The 22,582-nt window shown below is 38.6% G+C and overlaps 1 protein-coding gene across 1 annotated transcript; it reads right to left on the reverse strand.

Moving 5' to 3' along the window:
- Positions 1-9,965: 9,965 nt before the first annotated feature.
- Positions 9,966-20,634, reverse strand: LOC137293594 (centromere/kinetochore protein zw10 homolog). The gene is made up of 7 exons (XM_067824230.1): positions 20,480-20,634; positions 19,146-19,348; positions 17,635-18,749; positions 16,738-16,913; positions 15,698-15,898; positions 15,024-15,158; positions 9,966-14,358 (listed from the first exon to the last, which is right to left on the reverse strand). Exons 1-7 carry the CDS (start codon positions 20,514-20,516, stop codon positions 13,985-13,987), a joined length of 2,241 nt encoding a protein of 746 aa, XP_067680331.1. The 5' UTR covers positions 20,517-20,634; the 3' UTR covers positions 9,966-13,984.
- Positions 20,635-22,582: the final 1,948 nt, after the last annotated feature.

The following is a 22,582-nucleotide window of genomic DNA, read 5'->3' on the forward strand; positions in this document are numbered from 1 at the left end:
TTCACAGGAAGCATGCAGGTAAACAGGGTGTTTATGGAGAGGTTGTGTGTTTACTTAACATAGCCTGCATACACTGTATTGTCAGCCTGGGAAATACAATTGCAGCACACCAGAGATCTAGAAGTATCCATGTTCCGTTTTGTCTGTCACGTGATAAAGATGTTTAACTTTCCTCCTGCAGTATGTTTTCCCTCAATGTATTCTCACTGGGTCCGATTCACCACTGTCAAAATATGCCAAGCCCATTAACCTACCTTTTCACGATGAACCAAACCAAATACGCAATGTTCATCAGGTCAGTTATAATCAGCCTAAACGATTGGTACTCAGAAATATTTATTCCAATATTACTTATCGATTTTCAAGTGAAACAATAATCTAATCCAGTATCATAACGTTGGCATTAATATTATATTGTATGTCGAATGTAGAGGTGACTAAAACAAGGAAATATGATAACAAGTAAAATACATAAATAAATCTAATACATATGAGTGTAGACTCTCACGTTATTCTCACGATGATCACATCAACAATTTATAACAATCCCTCTATATTCCTGCAAGGGGTGCGATTTACCTTCTCACGATAGTGTTGGACAATTTCCAAACCAAAAGCAGGTTCATAGGCATCGTCCATTAAGTTAATTGTAATCGACCAAAGCACTTGTTACTCAGCAATATTTATTCAGATGTTACCTATCGCTTACAAAAGTGAAACAACTTTGACCCGACATCAAAACGTTGGCATTAATGTTATATTGTATGCCGACTGAAGATGTTACTAAAACAAGGGAAAATGATGAACATTTAAAATACACAAATAAATACATGTATATAAGTGTAGTCTCTAACGTTATTCTCATGATGATCACATTAACAGTGTCAAAGTGTAAAACCGTCAGAAGTGCGGAAAACATATCTGTGCTAAGGATCTTCACACTTTTGTCTTTTGTACATCTATATGTAGATATATAACCTGACGAGCAAAAGAAAGTACACAGGTGTAATTGTTGCTACAATCCCAAATATGCGTCTAACTAGTAAAATTATTAAAGAACATTGATTGGTTGTCACAAATGGGTACTTCCAACAGCCATATTGCAAGGACATTGGATTGCACAAGGCAAACCATAATTCGGCCGTTTACCCGTGTCAATATGACAGGCCAGACATGTGATCGACCCAGAAGTGGACGACCCAGATGAAGGTCGCTATCCGCAGGTTATTCGCCTACGCAGTCGGATGCTGACGGTGACGACATCAGCTGCCACATTGTGTCGTCGTGTGAGCCGATTCATTGTGACAAGAAGACTTCGTGCTGTTGGCAATGGACTTACAGACCGCTGTGTGGAATGACCTTGACCTTCCAGCATCGTACGTACAGTCTGAAGTGGTCGTCACAAAGTCACTGTTTATTGTTACAGTGTTATTTGGCTGATAAAACTCGAGTATTGCAGTGTGCTCCAACACACATTTTCCATTGCACCAAAAGACCTTATTATTTATATCGTATTGGAAGAAACACAACCTGTGTACTCTCTTTTGCGCGTCAGTTTATATATTACAGTAACAGTTAGTCGTGTCATACAATGTAAGTCGTGACCCGTGAAGGTCCCGGGGTAGAATAGGCCTTCAGCAACCCATGCTTGCCATAAAAGGCGACTATGCTTGTCGTAAGAGGCGACTAACGGGATGGGGTGGTCAGGCTCGCTGACTTGGTTGACACATGTCATCGGTTTCCAATTGCGCAGATCGATGCTCATGTTGTTGATCACTGGATTGTCTGGTCCAGAATTGACTATTTACAGACCGCCGCCATATGGCTGGAATATTGCTGAGTGCGGCGTAAAAATAAACTCACTTACGCACTCAATGTAAGTCATAGTATCTGAAAGACATTGTCAAGACTGCCAGTTTCCTGAATGTAGAGTCCCTTTAAGTTTGAAAGTGTCATAAACATCAACGTACCTATCTAGCAGACAATAAACCATGTCACTATCCTTCATACTTTGACCCTAAAAAGGAAGTGAAACAGGACACGAACACGGCTGAAGTAACAGCAAAATAATGTTTGTTTTTATTCATTGTAATGATCTGGATCGCACCCTAACAAGGACAGAGTTGGAGTAACAGGTTATAATAAAAGAAGAGTTGTCTCATATGCTTTCGTAAGAGTGTTTTGATTTGTAATTTAAAAAGAACAACCTTTTTTTCTTAGTAGTAGTATTTGCTGTGTCGGCGTGTAGAAGGTATGGTTCGCCTTGTCATGCGTCATGCCCGTTCACTGTGTGAGACACGTTTCTTGTCCTTTTTAGTCTGAGGAAAGAGTTAATCGACCGTTTTGCAAGCTGGGTCTATTACCCAAGGATTGTTAACAGGTACACGGGTCGAACTGAAGCACAAAAACATAAATGAATTTGCTTTACTTAATGTAGAATCTCTATACAGTTGTGTTTGGCAATGTGTCCAGTATGAGATGACTGGTATCAAGACTGAACTGTAGGTGTGTATGGGAATGCGGCCAGGGCGAGTATTGTAATGATATTTTCCTTCATTGATTCACATTTACATCATTCAACCAGGAACAAATGTTGCTCAGAACAAGTGTGTCGTGAAATCACATTGCTAAATAAGCTCTGTTTGCGGAAAGATGAAATCAGACAAGTGTGTCAACCTTGAACAACCTTTTTTTCTTAGTAGTAGTATTTGCTGTGTCGGCGTGTAGAAGGTATTGTTCGCCTTGTCATGCGTCATGCCCGTTCACTGTGTGAGACACGTTTCTTGTCCTTTTTAGTCTGAGGAAAGAGTTAATCGACCGTTTTGCAAGCTGGGTCTATTACCCAAGGATTGTTAACAGGTACACGGGTCGAACTGAAGCACAAAAACATAAATGAATTTGCTTTACTTAATGTAGAATCTCTATACAGTTGTGTTTGGCAATGTGTCCAATATGAGATGACTGGTATCAAGACTGAACTGTAGGTGTGTATGGGAATGCGGCCAGGGCGAGTATTGTAATGATATTTTCCTTCATTGATTCACATTTACATCATTCAACCAGGAACAAATGTTGCTCAGAACAAGTGTGTCGTGAAATCACATTGCTAAATAAGCTCTGTTTGCGGAAAGATGAAATCAGACAAGTGTGTATCTGTCTGTCTGTCTGTCTGTCATATCCTGTGTCGTGATATTTTAATTTGGACGAAATAAGATAATCAAATACGGAAGCCCTAATGTACTGGTGAATGGACCAACTGATACACACAGTAAGCTATCAAAATGGTTTGGCTAAAACTGAGAAGGTAGGGAACCGTCCATTTAACGTATTAAAGAAAGACTATATGTCGGGCAGTCTAAGTAAACTTAGTCTCAGTGTATTTCGTTACACTCCACCACTGAGTCTAACGAAACCTTATGGGAGGTCGAGTCAGGTAACCTTTGAGCGACTTATAACCGTCCAATCAAACGCGAGACGGTTAAATAGCTTTAACCAATCAAACAACGGCTTAGTTTACAAGTTTACTTAGACTGATATGTCGGGGTATGAGTAATTGCATGTTTTGAGGAGTAATTAGCATTTTGTGTACTCCCACTAGTTTAAAGAACTGAGTACTTTTACACAGAGTTTCTTGTCCTTATTGGGTAATTAACACTACTAAATACATAAATACAAATGCTTCTCAATAGGCCTAAGTTTTTAGTAATTCTCGTATTGCCAAATAGTTGGCAGCCATTTTCAAACACTCAACATGGAAGTCACGTGACTACTACAGTAAACTCCGGAGAGTGACTACGGCCATAACAGTGTGTGTATATATAATCATCACTTATCATTTGCTAACGTTGTTATAGAGTTTGGTTTAGTTCATAGAGTACAGTACGCAAGGTGTTCTAGAGCTATTGGGCTTTAGGTGAATCTTATGAATTGTTTGTTCTCCTGTATTTGTAATTAATGGAGTAAATGTGATTTTTATTGAGTTAAATACGCAAATACGCCTTATCTGGAGCTCTGTATGTGTGGGCTAATGTAATATAAGCTGTTTCTTTACAAATCTTGACTCGGGTGACTCAACCAGGAACATATATGAAAATGGATGGAAACAGGAAAATGTTACACGATGGTAACGTAGCTTTACAATGAAAGGAAACATATGTTGTCTGTTGACACGTGAAAACCCAAATCCATAGGCGCTCTTTTTCACCGTACACCACAGCACTGTATCTCGTATGGGGTATCGGATTACCCGTCTCTATTCAGCAAGTGTCAACCACACTGTATACGTTCGCTACATCCGGGTTTCTCATGCTAGTGTCGCCGAAACTGTATGACATGTGCCTGGTTTAAGGAGGATATCGAACCAAACAATCAGAAATCGTTTTCGAGAGATGGGAAATAGGCACAGGTGACTGGTATTTGTCCCTATATCCTGACTCTTATAGGTGCTGGGGCAGCATCGTACATGCATGGACTGTGACTGACTACAAAATCAACGTCCTCCCCCTCAACCGAATAGGTGGCGGAAACGTGACGATATATGTCTGGGTGTATCTAGGAAATCAGACAACAAAACGGTACATCAAATAAATTCTTCAACGTCACCATTTGCCCCTGATTATCACCCGTAGACATATGCAGTCTTTGCTTGGAAGTGCAGAATAGCGATAACAGCACACTCGTGGACGTACGTCTTGTGACAGGACAATCAGTATTGCCGTCTTGTCTGCAGCAACATTTCGTTTTGCACCAAGTTTCATCCTCTTATTAGCTAAATAGCATTAAATAGCATCATGTCACCCGAGCCCTAACGTTACGCCAAAACCTTACCCTAAGCCTAAACCTAAACCTAAACCTAACCCAAAGCCGTACCCTAATCCTAACCAAAAGTAAACTCGCATGCTTTCAAAGATGGCAAAAGGTATCCGGTATTCTGTAGTCTTACCGACATAGCCACCACTCCCGACAAACTGTACCGCCTCCTTCAGGAAACATTACCACATGTTGCATCACGGATGTAACGCGGGTCATCTTTATCCGAGTCAAGATCATAAAACGTTTTTGTCCATTGGATCGACTGTAGTGTCAGAAAAGTATTGTGGTTTAAGACATATCAGCTCGTTCTACAGAGTTATGTCCCACCAGGATCCGCTGATCGATGACTCGTTTTGACACGATTTGCATCATTAGAATTAGGGTTCTCCCAAGTGTCTGAAACACTGTATTAATGTGTGGATGGGAGTTGTCTCCCTGTGGTTTAAGTGAGGCGCATCGACTGCGTCCCATGCTCATCTGGAGCATTATTACAAAAGTGGGTGGTATGCTACCTGACTTTTCTCCCACCCTTAACAGCCACTCCATATTATGACCAAAATACGTTTCATTGCGGCTTTTCACAAAACTCATTTCGTGTTTGTGCCAGGACACACAGGTCTCAGCACATTCACCACAAATTCCATTTGAAATGATAAACGACTGTTAAATGATATAGAAAGCTAAGCCTTGTTGGTGACAAAGAAATTGTAGGACGCTTCTCTCGCCATATTTGTTGCAACATTAAAGCTCACTCACTTCTCTTTGCTCTGAGCATTAATGAGCTAAAATGAAATTGGTCAACACAAAGTCGGTATGATGTGTTTTATACTACAACATAATGATGTAAAAACGAACAATTGCCAGGGGTTATAAGGGGCTAAGTGGGTATGTGATATCAACTCATTCTTAAGTGTATTCAGGTGATGTTAAAGATACACCTCATCCATGCATGGAAGTAATCTGTGTTTCTTGCAAATGTATTCAATATATACTTCTTGTCCATCAAAAATATTGTAAAACTAGATTAACATTACAACAAATATTAAGCACATCTGATGTAATTTTATTACGTTTAACATCTATATACCTGCTAAAAATATATATCTTAATCTTCTTAATATACTAGTAATCATGGTCATGTGACTAGGACTGTATACCCGACAATGCAACTGTACCATGGGCCATGCGGCTTAAAATTCGGAATAAACTTGACATCTGTTTATGGGCCGACACTGCACCGTGGAAATATTAAAAGAAGTCACAGAGATGGCTTGGGAGAATTCTGCGCTATATTGAGATAGTGACATTAAGTAAAGCGGGGTTTTTGTTTGTTTGTTTTTTTCTTGTTTTTTGGGTTTGTTTGTTTGGGGTTTTTTAGTTTAGTTTAGTTTTTTTGTTTCTGTATGTGTGTGTGTGTGTGGGGGGGGGGGGGGGGGGCTTATGTTTGGTTTTTTTTGTTGTTTTGGGGGTTTTTTTGGGTTTTTTTGTTTGTTTGTTATTTTTTTTTGGGGGGGGGTATTGTTTGGTTTTTTTGGGGGGGTGGGGGTGGAGTTATTGTTTGCTTGCTTGGGTTATTTGGGGGTTTTTTTCCAGCGAATGAAAAGTATATTCGCCAGAAGTTACATAAGCCTAAACCTCTATGGGAAATAAGCATGTTTCTTATATGATAATTGTCTGGATAAGGAACATACGGCAGTAGTTTCATAACAATTATCATAATTTGGTCAGAATGGTTAGTTCTTCCACTGTTCTACCAGAGCATTCTACTCAAAGAATATCATGTTGGCTTAAACCGACTGTCGAATATTCCACTTACGTCCACTGACTGTCAAGCTGAATGTACAACTTTCATCTTCAAATAGTATCAGTTCAAACATTTCAGAATAAACAAGACATAATTGTTATTTATGTATTTCCTAAATGATAAAGCGTGACACAAATTTCGGTCCGACTTGTTGATTGGATTCGCTTCAACATCTAACAAAGTTAGTTTGGCCATAATAAATTGTCCGATGTAATTCACTGTTGTAAGGTGTACCACGTTGGAGAATTGTTAGAGAAGGAAGCACACTTCTCCTTGTTGAGTTCCTACGGGTTGTTGCCTAACACCACGTTTTGATGCTTTAATAATATCTCGTCATTGCTATTTCCAATAAAACCATTTTTCATAATCAAACCAATATCGCATTGTACTACATTGTAACCACATCAATCACCTTTTATTAGTAATTTTCATCTGAACTAACAAAGAAAGATATGGTACACACAAGGAATTGCTTCGGGGATCACTGTGGCTACTGATGCTTCTTATCTGGAAATACAATACGGGTGTCTAAATACTACCTTTTGATACCCACAGTAAGTCCTGAAATGCTGTAACCCTGATTGCACAAATGTCTTGGTAATCATTAATGACAATCTTGATAATGTCGTGTCAACTGGAGTCTGAATGTTCAGTTTTATCGATGTTGTGCTTCATGTATAGAAGCTACTGGAAATAAGTAGCGGTAAAGGAAAAAGTTTCAAGAAAGCCATACATTGTCTATGAAGACTTTCTGGAAACAGGGAATTGCAGGTATATATGTGTTGTCTTGTAACTGAAGTGTTATTCAAGTAAACCTAACTATATACACCTTGTTAAACCTGCATTGTAATATAAAGGCTGTTAATAGCTCGCGTTAGGAATATAATTGTATTTTTTTACTTCTACCTGAACATTGCTTTGCACGTGATCAATACCAAATTAAATATGAAACATAATATAAATAAAAAAAGCATTATTTTACAAATTAAATGTTTTTGCTAGATTGGTATGGACAAGGAAACAAGTGGATGTATATTGTATCAGTTATAAATTATACATTATAACAAGGTACCTCGCTAGGCACATATATATCATAAAGAAACACTGACACATAATATGTTGAACCAAAGGAGTTACAGTTACACCAGCTAAATAGGATGAATTCTTAGTGAAGAGTACAATTTGTGAAGCCAATGTTATGTAACATGTATATGTATTTCGCACCCTCTTTTCCACGAACTGACCACTCGCCACGTTCGACAGTCGAATATCGACTCTTCGGCCTACTAGTCTGCCGTGTCAAGAGTCTCTCCGTCACGTGTGGGTGCCTCATACATTAACATCCTAGCCAGCACCTGCTTCATTTTTAAGGTTTGATTTAACATTATCTTGAGGTTACCTCTGTTTCACAACTCAATCTCAACTCGACCTCAGGGCTGAATAATAACCTCAACAGACAGTTACCTGATTCATGGTAAAAAGCACCGGTTGGGGATTCACTTGCTAACTCAGACATGGTTTCCATATGTACACCTTTTGACACAGTCTTCAAAAACGTCTCTCGCTTATTTACACCACATTCTAAACCTCCCATAATTTTGTCTGATTCTGTATTCTGGTGGTGTGTCGAATATAAAATGACCAGTGGGCATTGTTGAAAGGTAAGCCCGCTTACCCCAGGAAATGTCCAAGGGCCAAAAGGTATTTCACAAGGGAAGATGGCTTACTTTCCATTAATGCACACAGGTCACGTTATATCCAATTCATAATCCGACCAAAGATATACTTTCAATATTTGGCATTTGAAATCAGTTGAAATCAACTGGGAGCCGAAACCTTCTTTTACACGTACAATTTTTCTATGTTTCCATACACATGATTTAAAACATTTCAGTTTTCAGGCTGAACAGTGAAATTATCATTTCTAATACTACACATTTTTTGTTACGGTGAATAATTTGCCGTGACAAAAGGTATAATTTGTATTCAGCAAACAGGAACAAGATACAAAACTTCACAAGAGAGGTTTCACGTACAACACAACTGAGTCAAATCTGAAGTAACTGGTCACAAATATAATGTCAACTCACCAAAGTCTTGATTTGAGACTGAGTAACAGTTATGCTGACTGTAACAGGGCGAGCGGTCAGGCAGTGGTTATGTAGGTCAAGCGCTGACGGAGAGGATGGCATGTATATGTACTCCAGTTTATCTCTGTGTGTGTCATCAACACAATAACCAGCCTTCACATACCGTCACAGATTCTTGAATATTCGAGCACATACGGCCATCGGCATTAACGTAGAATTCTCTCGTAATCTCCCGAAAGTACGCTCTACTAATCAAAACACAGACTCTAAGGGGGTAACTCTAAAGCTCTACCTTCAACCCTACTGCCAAAGTACGAAAAGTACTGAACATTTATGTTACGGTATGTGACCCACAATAAATATCACTTAACCAACAATACAATTCACTGAAAATACACTCTCGTAACACAGTCACCAGCCCTGACCACTCAGAGTGCGAGGACACAGGAAGTTCAGCACTGACTTTACACGCATCACTTTCAGAAGAGTAAGCTTTGGCAAACAGCTGTTTCTCAACTTTCCACCAGGCTGAGCTCACAGATGGAACCAGGTAGAGCAACACTGACAGCATTTCTTCTGTCCTTGTCGTCCTTCAGACTTCTTTCAATGTAATCAGAAAGGTGGTACACTTTGAAAACGTTCTCCATCAAATCAAGAGACATGTTGGACTCACAGATGAAAACTCTTTCAAAGAACAATATCAATGCTTATGATATTGATCACTGGATTGCCTGATCCAGACTAGATTATTCACAGACAGCCACCAAGTAGCTGTAGTATTGATGAGTGTGGCATTTAACAAGCCAAAAATATCAAATCAAGGTGTGATGTAAAATGAAATCCTTTAGTGCGAATAACCAGTTCATCTATTCATCCTTCTGTATAAAACACCAGAGAAACGCAACTGGCAAGTGTCGTCTCATCATTCCAGCAATATCAGTGCCAGGGGACAACAGAAATGGGCTTCACACTTTGTAACTATGAGGGGAATCGAACCCAAGTCTTTAGCATCACCTGCAAACACTTTCACCAATGGGCTTCCCCACTGTCACCTCATAATAATGTAGCATATTGGATTCAAACTCCACTTTAGCATGCTCTGCAGCTGATCCATTAATCCAACATGGGATTACATGCCCCTTTTAAGCAAGTACATAACTTACACATGAATTCTAATGCAATTGGGTTACAACCAAACCATTATTCTCAGACTTTTAAATCTGCAGTTGCACTTACAAAGTGAGTCAAAACACAATGTAGATGATTTCAAACCAGAAAACTTTATTTCATTGCATTGTTCTGGAAAACTGCAACAGCAAAATATCAGGTCCTTAATACACAATAAGGATATGGAAATATAGCATGTGAATACTCACCATCACCCTCATCTTTCAATCCCAACTACAAATAACCACATAACCACATAAACACATTGAACAATATTTCAGCTTTTGAAAATCCTATGAAACGTTTGTATGAATCTTTTAACAGAAAGTGGCCCTGCTTTTTTAAATCCTTTCTTGGTTCACTTAAAGAATTTTCAAAAGTGAGTCTGGTACAATATCACATCAGGGTATGCCAGAAATGGGCTTCACACTTTTTACCTTTGAGGGGAATCAAATGTCTTCAGCATAATGAACAGACACTTCAGCCATAAGGACACTCAACTGCCCCAGAATTTTCAAGACACTGATGACTTAAAACAAATGGCTTTATTTTCAAATTTCAATTCAAAATATATTTTGGTGATGGTAATTTTAACTAACAATGCCACTATAACATGCATACTTCTGATACAAATTCCTGTACACATTTATCAGTTCAAGAGGACTATTTTGCTGTCTCTGCTTTGAAATTCATAAATCACTGACATTGAATACCTTCTGAGTGCAAACGTACTTGGTCTGTTATGGTTCACAGGTGACAGGTGACTTACAATGTGAGGCCTCTTTTCACATGGTGTGTCTCTTGCCATGAACTGTTCACCATCAAGTATATGCTGCTTGAAAGTATGGACTTTTCCACATTAAGGGATTCACATTAAGAATCCACTTAGCAGGCACCTGATTGTCAACTAAAAAAGTGACATAAAACCTAAACTCAACTCCAGTACATGAAAAGGAACTAACATTACCTTGTGTGGTGGAAAGACACTGCTTGCTGAAACAAAACATTTATACCTTACCCCATCAGAGTATGTTATTCTATACAAGGGATGGATAAATGCAATGAACATAAGATGCATAGACATCGGCAATAAAGGAATAGATGGAAGCCCATTTTAAATGATTCGAAACAATAAACACTGGTTTGCTACTTCTTGTAAATACTTGCTACTAACACAGTAAATTCCTTTGATCTCCAACTCCAACTCCAACTCCATATCTCGAAACTAATCCCCGGTCCCAACCTCTTCTTATATATTTGTCATTTTTTTTAATCTCTATCTCGAAGTTTGAGACTCACATACACACAGTATGATAAATCTAGTTTACTGTGTCACTGCCACTTTGTTTTGATAATCATCTTTGAGGCTATGACACATGAGCGGTTTACCAGCTTCATCCACTGCCCATGGGTATGTCAAAAAGACGAACCACTAAACATACGGACTAGGTAAACTGCCAATTTGTGTTGATAATCACCTTCGGGGTTGTATAAAATATAACAAATAAAAGAATGAAACTAGATTTTGGGCGGTTTTCTATGTTGCCGTATGTAAGTTCAATGTATATGCCGTAGTATGCACACAATGTGCATATATACAGTGTATTTCAATCTCGAATCACACGATATCTCGAAGCTGTCTTGATGGTCCCTTGGGGTTCAAGATCCAGGGAGTTTACTGTACGTTTCAAATAATCAGAGGATAAAGCTACCCTGTTTTCAGTTTAACCGTCCTTTATCATTGATTTAAGACCGCAAAATGTAATTTAAAACCTGAACATGTTAGAGTGAGTTTTATAAATGGAACACTTATCGGTATACATGACATAAGCATACAGTCATCTTGAGCGTTACACCCCAATGTTAATAATTATTAACAAAGTTTATCCGCTTGTCACAGAGACAAGCCAGCAGTTGAACATGTCCTACAAAAATAAAGCCTTGTAGACACATCACAGTTAATTACCTTCAGTTAAAAGAAACAAGTCCACTGATCCACTGATCATTTCAGACTAATCAATTTATTATAACCAGTAGATTCAGCTTTCAGATCCTGAGAAAAGCAGTTCATTGAATGCCTAAGTAAACTTAGGATAGTAATACAGGGGTGCAAGACGGATGACGTCATCAAATTCAATATTGCACTGTTTATTGTTTATTGAACCCATGCTGGTTCATTTTTCTCCAAAGTTCCTTAAATAGATAAATGCAAGATAAGAGGATATATAATAATTATAGATAATCATACTATTGCACTTGGATGTTTTGTATTGAATGAGAAGATGCCATGGGAGCATAAAAACAACTCATTCTTCGTACGTTTTTCCTTTTCTCTCTTATCTTCTCATTCAATACGAAACATCCAAATGCACCTGAATGATGTTCTATATATGTACAGCATTGTATATAAGTGGCAACTTAAAGGTTACGGTATTAGAGTTAAAACAGTAGGCACTAAGTAGCACTAAGAAACAAGACCTTTCGTAATTTTCAAGAAATATTTCCGTGACCTGCAATATAGGAAACTCCCTGTTGATACTTAGGAGATAAACATCATGTGTTGGCCAATTTCCGGGTGTTATTGAGTATTTGAAGCACGGGAATGCATTTGGAACCGACGGCGTCAGCCGGAGGTTTAAAATGAAATATTCCCGTACTTCAAATACTCAATAACACCCGGAAATTGGCCAACACATGATGTTTATCGACATTGTAAACAAAGAAGTAAACCAAAGGGGTTTTAGTGTCTGCACTCGTTTACATCGAGTAGGAGTACAGCAGTAAAGTGTCATCAGCTGGCCGTTTCAGCTGGTTCCCATGGTAGCATCTGGAGTTGCTCATTTGTGACGTCATTCTAACTTTATGTCACAATATGCTTTGAATGACGTCACCACTGTTGATGACACAACAAAATAATTGTTTACATGTAAATATGCAGTGAATAGTCTTGCAGTTTCCGGGAATCTAATACCATTTGAACATGTTTTTCAACCAATCAGATTACAGAACACAGTGACTTTTGGTTTACAATTCACTGATAAACACCATCAATTACATCAAATTAGTCCATGGCTCATTTCAGACTAATTAAAAGAAATTCAAACAGTAGTTTCACCTTTTATATTTTGTGACTAACAGTGCATAGCTCTGTATACCACTGACAATGCAGCTTCAAAGATTGAAGTATTTGAGTGAAATCAGTAAGTATGACTCCCAAGAAATAAAACCTATAACTATCAAGAAAGATTTCCATGCCAACCAATACAGCTAAGACTGTGACAGTCTATGCCTTAGAGTTCAGAGTGATCTGTGTCTTCGGGGATCATTTCAGTAAATCTATGTACTTGCAGGGGAAGCAGGGTTTTTTTTTACCCCCTGAAATTCTAACTGCAATGAATATATATCTCACTCACAAAATCAATAATGGAAACAAAATTGGGATAAAAATTTGGAAAAGTTGAAAATCAGAGCACATCATGTGAGTAGAGTCTGAAATCTGATTATAAGCATGTTTGCTATACATACTGTTTCATATGTATGTTTGTTATCTATACAGTGAATACATATCCAGGCAACTAGAGCTTGCTCAAGGCACCGATACATATTTCCCTCAAATATTGGATGTCAGTATCAGCAGCCCATCATATGATCAGGCTCAACTCCCTGGGGATCATACACTTGTTGCCTCTCGGCGCACCAAGTTATTTGTATCTGTCTCTTCCTATCAAGGTACCCATCCACAGCTGGATGGACTGAGACACATAGTCACAATACTTTGTCCATGTTTACTGGGCGTTGCTGTACCTGCAACTAGGTGCTTGCATGTATTCATGTGGCCACCATCTGGTCATATACCAGTGGAGTCATGAAAGACTTGCATATGTATGTTTGTTTTGAGGGGCATCATTATCAGTTTAACAATAACGCCTAACTTCATGAACTTTACATTCCTAGTTCAACATTAATTATTCATAAGATGAGGAACAGTAACTTCATATTTTCCATATGTATAAAAGGTACTGCACATCAACAGAAGTAAAGCAACATTCTTTCTGTGGATAGGGAATTTATGGTCAAAGGAATATCAACACCATTACAATCTCATTATGAGTTATCTAATTTTTGAAAGCACAGCAGCTCTTCTGTCGGTGTTCTGGAATAAAGCCCTTATGAGCTGCTTAATCTCATTGGCGGAGAAATCAAGAGCCAGAGGTCCCTTCTTCTCCGCCCACCGATCACTAATCTTTTGAAGACTTGCGTTCAGGATAAGGTGGAGTTCTTTGAACTTGCGCCACTTTGACACGTTCCTCTGCAGCTCGACATCCAAGTTGTCTGCCTTGTCTGTGGGTGTGTTGAAGAGTGGTCCCGCCTTCTCCAGAACTATAGAGAGGAGACTGTGAAGATGTCGGGCGTCATCAGAGGAGATATCCTCAAGAACACAGATGTAATCTGTTAGCTCCGACACCATTGTGTTGACCAGCATTCCTGGAGTTGTAGATAAAAACAATGGTCAGTTTCATACACCAAAGCTACTGTATGAATAATCCATAACACAAAATTATTTCAGATATACTTACAGATTTGTGAACTCTATTTTATGAACAAGGAATAGTCAATTATATTACACAGAACATGATATTACGAAATTCTGTCTATATAAAATATCTGCATATAATTATGTCTTCTAAGCATACTGGATGTGATCTGTACTGACAAATCATTAGTCATAATCATAATAATTGAGATGAATACATTTGGAAATGAACGCAAACTGAGGTGAGACAAACAACTTTACAGATAAGGGGCATAACTCCAATAAAGGCATGGACCAGATTTGAAACAGTGAAAGAAATTTTGGTTTGGTTGCTGTTAAAACTACACACTCAGCAATATTCCAGCTATATATCTGTAATTGACTCTTGTGATAATCCAGTGATCAACATCATGCGTATCGATCTATGCAGTTGGGATACTATGACATGTACCAACCAAGCCAATGAGCCTGACCACCTAGTGCTGTCAGTCACTTCTTACGACAAGCATTGTAGCACAAGACCAACTTAACCCAGATCTTCACGGGTTCAGTGTAAGAATGAACATCCAATTACTGAAAGCTTGTGACATTCAGTATTCTGTGTTTGCCTCCTCACCTATAACCTTCCTGTACATGTTGACGGGCAGTACTTCCTGCCACACATTCTGCAGGTGGGTCAGCTGATGGAGGCACTGCTTAATGGACCGTTCAGCAGCAAAGTATTGTTCATCATCCGACACACCACTGAAACCTGCCAAATCATCGCATGATAGATACAAACTGCAATACTCTCTTTGTGGTCCATTGTGGCAGTTATCAATAAATGTATTAATGTACACATAATAAATATTTAACTGCTTTCAACAACACTGCTGACAGATGGACAATAATTGGTTACAGAAATGAAATCACAACATCATAACAACTTCCTTACTCATCCTATCTTCTTCTATCATTTTTCGAAGCAATAAAACAATGGGGATGTGTGGTCTCCATTAAATAGTAATGTTTGAGGGATATAATTCTGAAGCACTTTTCCATGTTATTGCTAAAGAATTTGAAATGAATAACACAGACTGGAACAGTTAACATATTTGATTTGTTCAAGCAGGACCTGCTAAACCTTCAAGGGCTAGTGAAATATCACATTAGTTCTAAGAAAGGACAGAATTTCTGGGTCTGAGCAAACTGCTGGCTGACAACACTTTCACACATTCAGCAGTGATGCATCACATCATACTATTAAAAGCAAAAATCCTCAATATATTCAGAGACATCATCTGTACTCACCATTCGACCCCTTCAGTGACTCGGAGATCTGGGTCTTCTGAGAGTTCAGCTGCTCCTGGAAGCTTTCTGTGCCTATTTTCTTGATTTTAAAGATCAGGTCAACAAATGTGGCATTGAGAGTTGTGGGCAGCTTCTTACTGAACTGATGTCCCAGTGTCATCAAGTGGTGGGCGATGAACATACAGTTGTTGTGGTGTAAAGCTGCAATAAATAACAAAAAAAACCCAGTAAATAACACCTAACTTTCCCATGAGCACTGCTGATTTTACTGCTTGACAAAAATTAGATGAGCCACAACTTGGCAAATGCCTGCAATTTGCACATATGGGAACGCCCTCCAGAACATTCCATTAGAAACAAGAGGGAAACAGGTTTTAGTCTGAATATTGAAACGTTCAATTTCCTCGTGCGAATCATGTCGTGATGGTGTCTTGCTGAACTAAATCGCTCTACGAGACACATGTTAAACAGTAGCGGTATTGATTTCACACCATGGTCAGCATGTATAGCACATGCTTCATCGCCAATCTACCTGTTTGCCATCCCTGGTTAAGTTTTACGCCGCACTCTCCAATATATTGAACATACCTACATATAAATAATTTAGTCTGGACCAAACAATCATCAACAACATGAGACATTGATCTGCATAACTGGGACCTGATGACATGTGTCAACCAAGTCAGTGAGCCTGACCACCCAATCCTGTTAGTTGCCTCTTACGACAAGCATAGTCGCCTTTTGTGGCAAGCATGGGTTGCTGAAGACCTATTCTACCCCAGACCTTCACTGGTCTTTTGAGAAAGAAGACAGAAATGAGCCAAACAGACCTGATCAATGTCTGTAAAGATTAAATAATTCAGAATCAAACATCTGTCTACAAAAGGGCAGTGGTTAATTTGTTTGCTTTCTACGACAAATACCCAGGGTCAACACCCAATATGGGAACAATGTGTATTTCTGGTGTCCCCTGCTGCAATAGAGCTGGAATATTGCTAAAAGACGTGTGAGACCTTACTCACTGACTTTGTTTATGTTACCTGTGAGCTGTGGGAGTGTGGCAAGACTCTGTCTGTGGTATGTAGGGAACACGCCACAGTACAACTCAAAGATGTTTCTCACAGCATAAAACATCTGGATAGCACACTGTGGTGAGCTCTCTGTAGCCTCATGCAGTGTTTCGTAGGCAAGGTTCATCAGGCTGTTAACTGAAGAGCTGCAAAAAGTTGTGCAAATAGTCAGCATGTAATCCAAAACTACAAATATTGTGTTACTGAGAATGGAATTAATAAGAGTTGAATTTAATGAATGTCTGAATGTCAGTTATCAACGTCATGTTTCATCGACTGTTTGACATCAGACTGTTTGACATCAGTTAGGAGATATCTCCACAATGAAATCAAAATCAAATGACATCACTAACTAGTATGACACTAAAACAGAACATATTTACTGTTAATAGTAACACACACTCATATGGTAATTATCAAACATAAATACCTAAACAGAATTAGGGCTGCAAAGATTCAGTTTGATTCATCGAAAATAGAAAGCAATGCCATATTTTCGATTTTCGATAATCTTTATCAGGATTTCAATTCAATATCTGAATACCTATCTAAATTATTTCCATACAGCCAGAAACTAATTTTTACTCCGACTTTGGGAGATTCAAGCACTGAAATAAGGCAAAATATGATTAGTTGATGCTAGGTTAATTATCCAAAGGGAACTGTTGTTAGTAGACACTGGCAAGTTGATAATGGATATCTGCAAGATAAATCAAATCTTATGTTTTCACATGCCTGAAGAATCAAATAAAAAAAGGATTAAAACAAGGGTCCAAAATCGAAAACCAAATCAAACTGAAGTCTGGGTGAATCACTGAAGCCCTAAATAATACATAAGCATATATGTATGTATGTTCTGTGACAAACCTAATGTGACAAGTTGGCATCTTGAATGTGTTACTACTAAGTGGAACCTCACAGCTGATCTCCACCCTCCTTGTCTTTTTACTGGACGGTCCAGAGTCAAGCTGAGTTACTTCCCCTAATGGCTGGTCATCCGATATGGCTGTGGTGTTGTGTATCTCTGAAGTCATCATCTGTCGAGCCTGCTCCAGAATCTCCTGGCATTTCTTGTTTGCGAAAAGAACATCCACATTAAGGACATAGTCAGTTAACATGGAGTTGTCTGATTTGATGAAACCCAAGTCTAGGAGCTGTTTCTGAAACAACTCTGTCCTGGTCACAACTTCCTGGAAGTGTTCTAAGTCTTTCCTGTTGGTGGGTATTGCACGAGAGAGACATTCCTTCACAATGACGTCCACTGCCTGGTTAGAGATCTCCATCCCTAGTAGTTCCATCAGGGTCACAGAAGAGTCGGGTGCTACTGTGAACTTCAGGAATTTGATGTAGAGATAATTCAGCATACTGAAAATATTGTCAAGAACAGTTACATAACTACCACTGACCTTTTGACTGGAAGTCACTGAAACCGACAGAATGTGTGTGTGAGAATCTGACTTGGTGTCAATTGTTACCTTCTCATTCAAGGCAAGGGGTTTGATGAAACAACTCAACAATTTTTCTCCAAAACTTTTTATCTTGAGTTGAAGAACCTCCATCATTGCCATGGCAACTACCATCTCCTGCACCACCTCAGCTTCTGTTTCACCTGTCACAAGTTTCAGCTCCCACTCTCCTCCTGCACCAGCGTCAGCTGTGGTCCAGAATATATGCTCCTTCCACACGTCACCCAGATCGAAGATGAATTTTTGTTTCTGAACCTCACACTCTGTGCGGAGGCTGGTCATGATATTCATCTCATCCTGTCGGTCGTGAACTGTTTGCTGCAGGAGACCATACACAGTCTCCAAGCAGAGGGCAGCCTCAGAGTACTTCTTTTCCCTCAAGGCTGTTTCTCTGTTCTCTAGCAGGTCCTGGAACTTGGCCAACCTCTCCAGGACAGTCATCACTGATGTCATCTCCTGTAGCTCCCTGGTAAGACTCTGAAACTCTCCTGTTGACATGTTCAGCTGCCCCCGAATCTGACACAACAAATTGTTTCAGAAATTATGGTGTTTGTATTAAAAATAAATAAGTGACCCTTGTACATGGTTACTGAATATATCCATACATTTTACTGTTATTTCAATTTTAACATTACAGTATTAATGGGATAAAAACATAATATATTTAGGTTACACATTTCATTGTTTCAATATGTACAGTGTAAATACCAATGCTTGCCATGTGCTTATACCAAAGGACATTATCCTCAACAATAACACACTAAATCATATTTTAGCCCTATTGACCTACACAGTAGGGGAAATTCTGATTAAGGCCCATGGGCTTACTTTCTTATGGAAGAAAATACAGGAAATCCTGGTACTGTGAAATTGAACATCTGAAATGAAAACTCAGGTACCCTTTAATCATACCTCAGATTCAATCTTCTCTGTGACACATGACATTTCTTCTGAGAGCACTTCCACCTTCTCAGCAAGCTGAGAAGATTCTCCATAGCAAGGATCAAAGTCCTTATACTTCTTTGTCACAAGGTCTTGTATCTCAGCCTTCATTTCATCTGACTTTTTAGCAAGAGTGCTCAATTTGCCCAAAATTTCTTCTTTCTCCAGCTGGGCTGAAATATACGAACAATCCTCAGTAATTAGAAAAGATGACTGAAATTACACATATTTATGATGATCAGGTGAACAGTGTTTTGTGTTTTGTTTTGTTTGCAGTCTGAAGTCACACAAACACAAGATCTTGGCTGTGGGATATCACAGATTGATTAATCATGAGATTGATACTGTCAACAACCACCCACAATCCAAAGTTTACCAAGCTTGACTACTGGACCACATGATAGCCCACTTGCAACTAGCACAGATTGCTGGGGACAATTCCAATATGTTCCAACCTGGAATCCTGGTGAAAGTTTTCAAGGTGAAAAGAACAAGAGAGTGAGATTTTTATCACATTGCATGTGCCACAAATGTAAAGAATCCCAGTATACATCAACATAGGATGACTTTGTATATTTTGTCTGATTGATCAAATGATCAAACTAATGTTACACAGAAATACATCATCAACGTTACAACTTGCAGAATACAAGATTCATCCATGGTAATCTCTTCAGAGCAAATGACGAAAGCATGAAATCTGAGATCAAGAAACCAGCTTATTCACGAATGTCAAGTAACCACTGTGCATCGTGATCACACCTAACTGAGTTGGTTCCATGGTGAGTGAATTAATTAGGGTCTAGAAAAGGCAAGGCTTATGCCCGTATCACCCAACTGTAATTTTAACAATGAGGAAAATGTTCTTTGAGTGATATTTTTAGAAGTTGAATATGCCTTACAGTAAGTTCAGACACAATAATTAATGAAACATGCCCAAACTCATCCTTATCTCTCTGTCTCTCTCTCTCTCTCACACACACACACGCACACGCACACGCACACGCACACACATTGTTGCAAGCTCAATCTGCCACAGAATGGCGTAGTTCCAATTACTGTTAAAAAGTTAAATCTGTAACAGTTAGTTACAACGTATTTCAACTCATATTACAAAGGTCAGACGCCTAGCATTCCCCTAGAGTAGACTATGCCATACTACGCGGTTATCTTATACTGTCAAACAAACTTTGCATTCTAAGAGACATGTCGTTGAAGGAAACTGATCGAAAACCGAACAAGAATGTTGAAAATGTACACGGCCACTTACTTTGAAACAAACATGTCGACGTATTTGCACTTACCTGCTGAAGACAAGACTTCTGCAACGAATGAAGCCATCTTCTACTTGCAAATCAAATTCGCACGTGTCACTTCATATTTCAGCACTAAGAATTCGAACCAGGTCCGCCAAATTTTAATTCGTGTTTACCGGAAGTGATGTCAGAGACACGTCTGTAACGGTACTTTCGTATTATTTGTAGTTACCACATGCCGCGCCTTGATTTAATCCCAGATTTGGAACCAAACCTTTCAAATAATAATGGCTCCGGTGTGACAAAGCTAGGTACCAGTCGTTTGGTTCCAACGTTAGGAACCGTTCCTCGTGCTATCAACCACTCGTTTACCTTGCTTACATCCACCAGGCAGTCAAAGATTGTGATGTAAAATAAATGTAACGTTTAGGCTTATGACAGACCCTGAAGTAAATATATCCAAGAAAGTCCACGCAAGTCTAGAAAATGAACAACGTCTCAGGGCTCCATTTCATTGTGGTTTTCTTTAATTTTGTAAATATGTTCATTTCAGACAGTATAGTTGTTAGTCTACATTTGAGTAGAAAGGCCAGATATGTTCGAGCAGTGTGTTCTTATGCCAAACCTTGAAATCACAAGTGTACCCTTGGAATAACATAACGAAATGTAGGTAAAACCTATATCTATAGGGTGTGTTAGAGCCCCGAGCCAAACGTATATAAATAATAACGTATTTACATCTATTTTTTTACATAATAGTCAGAAATGTGAAGGCAATAAATAACAACTATAATTCCAATATTCGCCATCTGTACAAAACAGTCAGAAATGTGAAGGCAATAAATAACAACTATAATTCTGATAATCGCCATCTGTACATAATAGTCAGAAATGTGAAGGCAATAAATAACAACTATAATTCCAATATTCGCCATCTGTACATAACAGTCAGAAATGTGAAGACAATAATAACAACTATAATTCCAGTATACGTCTTCTGTACAGTGCAGTCAGGAATGTGAAGGCAGCAATAACTATAAATCCAAAATACGTCATATATACTGTCGTTGGTTGTTTACTTTTTTCACTTATGGATACTGCATGCAAGTTGTGATATTTTAATTAGGAGATAAATATCATGTGTTGGCCAATATCCGGGTGTTATTGAGTATTTGAAGCACGGGAATGCATTTGGAACCGACTGCGTCAGCCGGAGGTTTCAAATGAAATATTCCCGTGCTTCAAATACTCAATAACACCCGGAAATTGGCCAACACATGATGTTTATCGACATTGTAAACACAAAAGTAAACCAAAGGGGTTTTAGTGTCTGCACTCGTTTACATCGAATACGGACAGAGCAGTGAAGTGTCATCAGCTGGCCGTTTCAGCTGGTTCTCACGGTAGCATCTGGAGTTGCTCATTTGTGACGTCATTCTAACTTTACGTCACAATATGATTTGAATGACGCCACCACTGTTGATGACACAACAAAACAATTGTTTACGTGTCAATACGCGGTGAATAGTCTTTCAGTTTCCGGGAATCTAATACCATTTAATCATGTTTTTCAACCAATCAGATTACAGAACACAGTAAATTTTGGTTTACAATTTGTAATAACAGTGCAAAAACAATGGAAACAGGTCAAAATGGCCAAATGAGAAAATGACAATACTGACCCTAGTCAAACTGGCCACACAAAAAGTCAAAATAGCCACAACTCCCACTTAAAATGGCCATACATTATTTTTTCATATTAAAAAATGCATAGTTCTTGAAATGCTTTCGCAATTGATATTTCGAGGTTGTTACTGTTACTGTTACATTTTGAGATGTTTTATTGTTGTTGTTGTTGTTGTGTTGTTTTGGGGGTATATATATCGTCGCCTGAAATCCTGAGTGTTCCAAGTCCACTTTATGTAAAGAAAAATGAGTTTTGACCATCTTTCTACATAATCAACTGTCAGCAGATTTTGAAACTGACTTTAGATATATACTTGGGACATCACTTTCATTGGATAATTTTGTTTCGCTCCACAAATAACATGCCATATGAATATTTCACTGAAAAATGTGTTATAACTCTATAATTATATTGCCATGCCCGAATACGTAATCACTTTGGAAATCGAAAAAGATTGAAAGAGT

This window comes from Haliotis asinina, chromosome 8, assembly GCF_037392515.1.
Source record: "Haliotis asinina isolate JCU_RB_2024 chromosome 8, JCU_Hal_asi_v2, whole genome shotgun sequence".
Taxonomy (NCBI): domain Eukaryota; kingdom Metazoa; phylum Mollusca; class Gastropoda; order Lepetellida; family Haliotidae; genus Haliotis; species Haliotis asinina.

Excerpts from the sequence above, each read along its gene's own strand:
- LOC137293594 (XM_067824230.1), bottom strand. The coding sequence starts at position 20,516 with ATGGCTTCATTCGTTGCAGAAGTCTTGTCTTCAGCAG. Across the intron at positions 18,750-19,145 it reads CAGAGAAGATTGAATCTGAG|ATTCGGGGGCAGCTGAACAT; the intron begins GTATGATTAAAG and ends TTGTTGTGTCAG. Across the intron at positions 15,899-16,737 it reads CACACTCCCACAGCTCACAG|CTTTACACCACAACAACTGT; the intron begins GTAACATAAACA and ends TATTTATTGCAG.